Source organism: Hipposideros armiger, unplaced genomic scaffold (genome assembly GCF_001890085.2).
Source record: "Hipposideros armiger isolate ML-2016 unplaced genomic scaffold, ASM189008v1 scaffold_819, whole genome shotgun sequence".
In the NCBI taxonomy this organism is placed as follows: domain Eukaryota; kingdom Metazoa; phylum Chordata; class Mammalia; order Chiroptera; family Hipposideridae; genus Hipposideros; species Hipposideros armiger.
In genome coordinates, this window is record NW_017732169.1 from 421,670 (window position 1) to 426,876 (window position 5,207).

Genomic DNA, 5,207 nt, shown 5'->3' on the forward strand with positions numbered 1-5,207 from the left:
TTGAGTTTATCTGAAAGAATGGTGTACTTCTTACATCCTCCTAAGGGCAGGTGCTGCGAGTTTTTGTTTTAGATGCGAAAGTCTAATTTAAGAGTCTAATTAGGCATCACAGCATCTTCTAAAATGGTAGGAAAAGGTGGATATTATTATCTCCATTTAAAGGGAGATACAACCAAACATGAGTTCAAAAACACGGGAGAGGGCAGGCGGCCAGAGAGGAGGGGTCATTCATTTTGCCCTGGGAATCTGCCATGTATTCGTGAGGTATACATGTTAATAAACAAACTTCTGCTGTTTTTCTTGTTAGTCTGTCTTTTATTACAGGAGTCTCAGCCAAGAACTCAGGAGGATAGAAGGAAAATGACTTTCCCTCCCCTATAGTTTCCGGTAACCCAGATGGGACCTGCTGGGGCACCTCTACTTGCTCCAAAGCCGGCAGATGGGATCCTGGGAAATCTGGCAGAAGCTGGCAAAGGTTAAGACTTCTTAGCAAAGTCTACTCTCCTAGATCTTTGTCTCTACTGCCAGGTCGAGAGAGGAAGGTAAAAATTCTATGTTGTTCCTGCCTTTCCAAATTCAGCTTAGCAGGAGCAAAACACGTGTTAGGAATTAGTTCTTTCAAATGTGGCTGGTGAAGCTGCTCTCAGGTACCCACTGGTTATGCATCCTGTTCCTCCGTTTGTCTTGTTTTGCGGTCTGAGAACTTGGCTTGGATTTCTGTCTGCTGGGACATGCGGGTTATCAGTTCTTATGTCAAAAGTCGTAAAAAGTACAACGCAAAGAGTGAACCCTAATGTAAAGTACGGACTTTTGTTAATAACATATCAATACTGGCTCATCAATGATAACGAGTGCAAGGTGTTAATAACAGGGGAAGTTGGGGGGCGGGTAAGGGGTACACGGGACCTCTGTACTTTCCACTCATTTTTCTGTAAACTGAAACTGCTAAAAAAAAAAAAGTCGTAAAAAGATCACACACAGAGAGAACAGGAAGTGTAATGTCTGTGTGTTGGAGGCATGGGGGGCGGGGGGCCGCCTTGGGAGTGATGTGTCTGGGAGATGAGGGGGTGACCTAAGCGTCCTGAGCTTCTCAGGGTGACAGAGCCACATATTGGGATAAATGAGAAAACAAGATCACTGATTACAGACTCCAGACAGAGAAGTGCTGAGGCTGTGGGAGGGTGGAGACTTTCTGGGGTCCTTTCTTCACGCCTGCTAACGGTGATGAGGAGGCCAGGGTGGGAGGCCGTCTCATTCTTGGCAGAAGGCTTTACGCCCTCCGAGGGTCTGCAAAACTCAATGAGATTTCTGGCCTACCGAACTAGAGCATATAGAAACCCCTGCACTACAGTCTTTCCTTTTTCAAGTGGTAACTAGTGCTTCAATCTGTTCTCAGTTTTCTATTTGGTATTTAAGTGTTCTTTATGGGAGCGTGGCTGTTCCTACCATGCATAAGGGTTTTGAAGTCTCGAATTTGAGTATTTAGAGAGCTATAGGAAGGCATGTGTGTCCAAGAGCCATCTTCACATTTCTTCATGAACTGCTCAAAGAGGAGCCTTAACTCCTTGTTCCAGCTGGGGTTGGGGAGAGAGCGGTCCTTCGGAATGACCTCCTCTGAAGAAAACAACCTCTAAAAGACAGAAGAAAAACAAGAGTCATGGGATGTCTCAACACATCCTCCTATTTTTAAAGACTGTGGCGGCTCTTCCTGTTCCCAGAAGCTTGTCATTTCGGAGAGGGAGCAAATTTTAAGGATGACCTGGTCCAACCTCCATGGGTGAAATGGCAGATGTAGAGAAGGTAAACGATTTGCTCAGTGTTACCCAACATGCCATTGGCAGAGCCGACATTAAGTCTGCGGACTCCATTCTTTTTTTCAAATGAAGCATAGGTGAGCCAGACACTGGCGATAAAGAGAGATGAAGGATAGAGACTTTCTCCATGTGAAAAGTGTTACCAGTGGGGTAAGCACAGGAAGCCAGCACACAGGGGAGAGGCATTCAGCTCAGCCTGGGGTTTCAGGGAGGTGTTCTCTGACTTGAATCCTGATTAGACAAGCAGAAATCAGGCAGCTAGAAAGTATACTGTAGGCAAAGAATCACTGTGCAAAAGCAAGGAGACACGGACCAGTTCTGAGGGGCCTTACCACCCTGTGAAACAGGTACCAATTATTATCTCCGTTTTGCAGATGATGAAACGAAGGCCTACAAGAAACTGGGTGCACGGGGGGGGGGGGAGCAGAGATGGAGGCAGGGGCTGGACTGCGAGAAGCCTTCACACTGAGCTGACTGGTTTGGATAGTCTCTGGGCTCTGAGGGGTTTTACACAAGGGGAAACCATGCTCAGAGCTGGCCTCAATCAGAGAGTGTGGGACTGACCAGGGCTGGATCGGAGGGCCCTGTCTGGGCTACTGGAGGCCCAGGTGAGAAATTACAAGTGCACATAGCAGAATTTGGCAACTATTTGGATAACGAGAGTGAGGGCGGAGGGAAAACACACAAACCAATCCCAGGTGTCTGAAATGTGCAACAGAGCGGGCAACAGAGCAGATTACCGAGAGAATACAGAGGAAGAGGAAGCTGCGGGGACAAGCGCTCGGTCAGAGCAACAACAGCTTCCACTCGCAATTTCTCTATGGCACCGAGCACTGCTGATATGGGAGAGCCCCCTGTAGGGGCCTAGGCCCAGACCCTGGGCCAGGGAGGCTGTGCCTTGGGCCAGACAGGCTCATTTTGGACATGCCCCCACCCTAAGGAATAAGACAAAGTCATACTTCAGCTGAGCATAGCAGAACATCCTGTTAAGCTAGCTAGACTAGTAGGATACGGTCATAATGGAGAGTAAATTTTGCAAAATTAGGTTACAACAATAGATTATTTTACAGATTACCCATTTTCACACCTAGCTCAGGACGTTTTGCAAAAACTAACTGCTTTTTTGCTTCTGTACACTTGCTTCTGCAAGCTCCCGGAAATTAAGTCCCTATAAAACTTCCACCCTCTAAGACCTCGGGCCATTCTCCTCTTGCAGAATGAGGCGGTCGCCAGGCTTGGCTGAATAAAGCTTTTGGAACAAAAACCTCTGTCTCTCAGGTCTTTACTAACGAGCAAGGACCTAACACCCCCACTATAGGAATTTTAAGTCTCCTTTCCCCCAGTTTCTTAGCTCCCTAGTTCCTGATCTTAATCACCTTTCAAATCAGTCTTTTAATCTTTTTTTTTTTTNCTGTGCACAAGTTGTATGTACTGGATTGTGGGTCAAAATGCAGGTCACTTCAAAACAATGACTGAGAGCTGCTGCTCCAAAGGAGGGCGTTTGTCCTTCCGTATCTATTTCAAGGTTGAATTCCCCAAACTCTTAGCTTTCTTTCACAGCTCCTGATTTGCCACGCCTAATGCTGTTTCTTTTACTGCTCCCATATTTACATTTACTAACTTGGAAAAAGATATACGAGATGAGATGCGCCTGGAAGTGGGGCGGAGGTTGGGGAGGGTGCCTTTTACTCAGGCCATGAGCAGCCTGGGGCAGGCACCCTGTCTCTTAGACTTCTAATGCTCAACAAGTGGGACAGACATGTACGTGCCGTATGTACTCTAGCAGTTGTTGAGGAAGTGACTGACTGAGAGGGCCAAAGAAAGTTCTTGGGTGATGGGGAAGCAAATGAACTGAGAAGCCATGGTGTGGAGGCTGGAGCTGCTGAGAACGGTGGATGGAGTTGGGTAGAGAGACAAAGATGGACAGATAACTACGTGGTGAAACACTCAACATATGGGGGAGGGGTTGCCAGCTTTTCGATGGCCCTCTAAAGCCATTGGAATGGATGAGATCATGAGTGGAGCACTGAGAAGAAGGGATACTAAGGCCTGAGACGTGAGGCACCCCAACATTAAGAGCTTGAGGATAAGGAGGAAGCAGCGAAAGATCCTGAAAAGGAGGGACCAGTGAGACAGGAGAATGCAGTGTCCTGGAAAGCCAAGTTCAAGCACAGGTGTCACTAGCTATGCCAAAAGCTGAGAAGTCGTTGGTTAGCAACATGAAGGTCATGGTGCCCTTGACAAGAATAGCTTTGATGGAGTTGTGGGAGGGAGTTTGGTTGGAATGAACTTGAGAGAGATTGGGAAGAGAAACGCAGCTGTGGCGCGTCTGTGTGCTGATGAGAAAGGCCTAGCAGAAAGGGGTAAGTTGGCCAAAGGGGGTGGGTGGCAGGCAGGGCACAGAGGGAAGGCTTGGCCTCTCAGTGCATTCATGATACGGAAATGCAGAACATCAGGCACAGACCAAGGTAAGTGAGGCAGTGGGGGCGTGGATGTCCTCCTCTGATGGCTTTTCTCTTAGTGACACAGAAGGCAAGGTCAGCTGCCAGTGAGGCTAGAGGGGAAGGTAGGAAGTAGTCAACTCGGAGGGCAGGGGAGGGAACAGATGAAGGAGAAATGAAATAGGACTGTCAGGCGACACTGAGGGCCCACTTGAGGCCATGTTTTAAAAAGCAGTCACAATAATCCGTGTAACTCAGGCCTACTTCAGGAATCCAACGCTTGGCAAAGCACAGATGCTCAACAGATATTGTTGAATGAACAAATACTGGATGTTATTGTGCAAATCAGAAATCAAAAAGGTCTTTACAGGCTGACTCCAAAAATGAAGAAAAGAATAGATGTATCAGTTAGGCTCAACAAGTCAGCCACAGAGGTACAGAAGATGGGGAACAAACAGTTAGAATGAAAGACACAGGGTGTCAGTGACTATCAGTCAACAGTGTGACATGGCCCCTTACCTAGTGCTAAGGTCTTATTCTGCACGGAAAGACCATCATTTGTGTTCAAGCTGAGTTGGGGAAAGTGTAACTGAGGATTCTGAGAAGTGGAAGTGTGTCCTGGGAAAAGCAAGCAGGAAGGTGAAAGAGACTGAACTACCCTCTGGGAGAAATGACTGAAAACAAGAAAAGATTGGCCTGGCGATAAGAATTGGCAGGTGCGCAGGAGACGCATGTACCTAATTCTACACGGAAGAGGATTATACTCACTCTGGGTCCCTAAATGGTAGAGCGCAATGCATGGGTGAAAGTCATGAGTGAAAGCTCAATTCAGTCTAAGGAAGAGATCACTAATCATTAGAGCTGCCCCCAAAGGAAAAAGCCCCTTTGCCCCAAGTGCCCCATGAATGGAGGGGTTCAGGTGAAGTCCGGATGACCGGCTGTAAGGGTTAAT

The 5,207-nt window shown here is 47.4% G+C and overlaps 1 protein-coding gene across 1 annotated transcript in view; it reads right to left on the bottom strand.

Annotated features, from left to right (window-relative positions):
• Positions 1-16: 16 nt before the first annotated feature.
• The window catches only part of THEM4 (thioesterase superfamily member 4), a 12,847-nt gene continuing 7,656 nt past the window's right edge, over positions 17-5,207 (bottom strand). Inside the window, exons 2-3 of the mRNA XM_019628954.1 lie at positions 1,447-1,630; positions 17-721 (exon numbers count right to left, since the gene is read on the bottom strand). Of these exons, the coding sequence (XP_019484499.1) occupies positions 603-721; positions 1,447-1,630 (303 nt within the window). The 3' untranslated portion in view covers positions 17-602. The remainder of the gene's footprint in view (positions 722-1,446; positions 1,631-5,207) is intronic.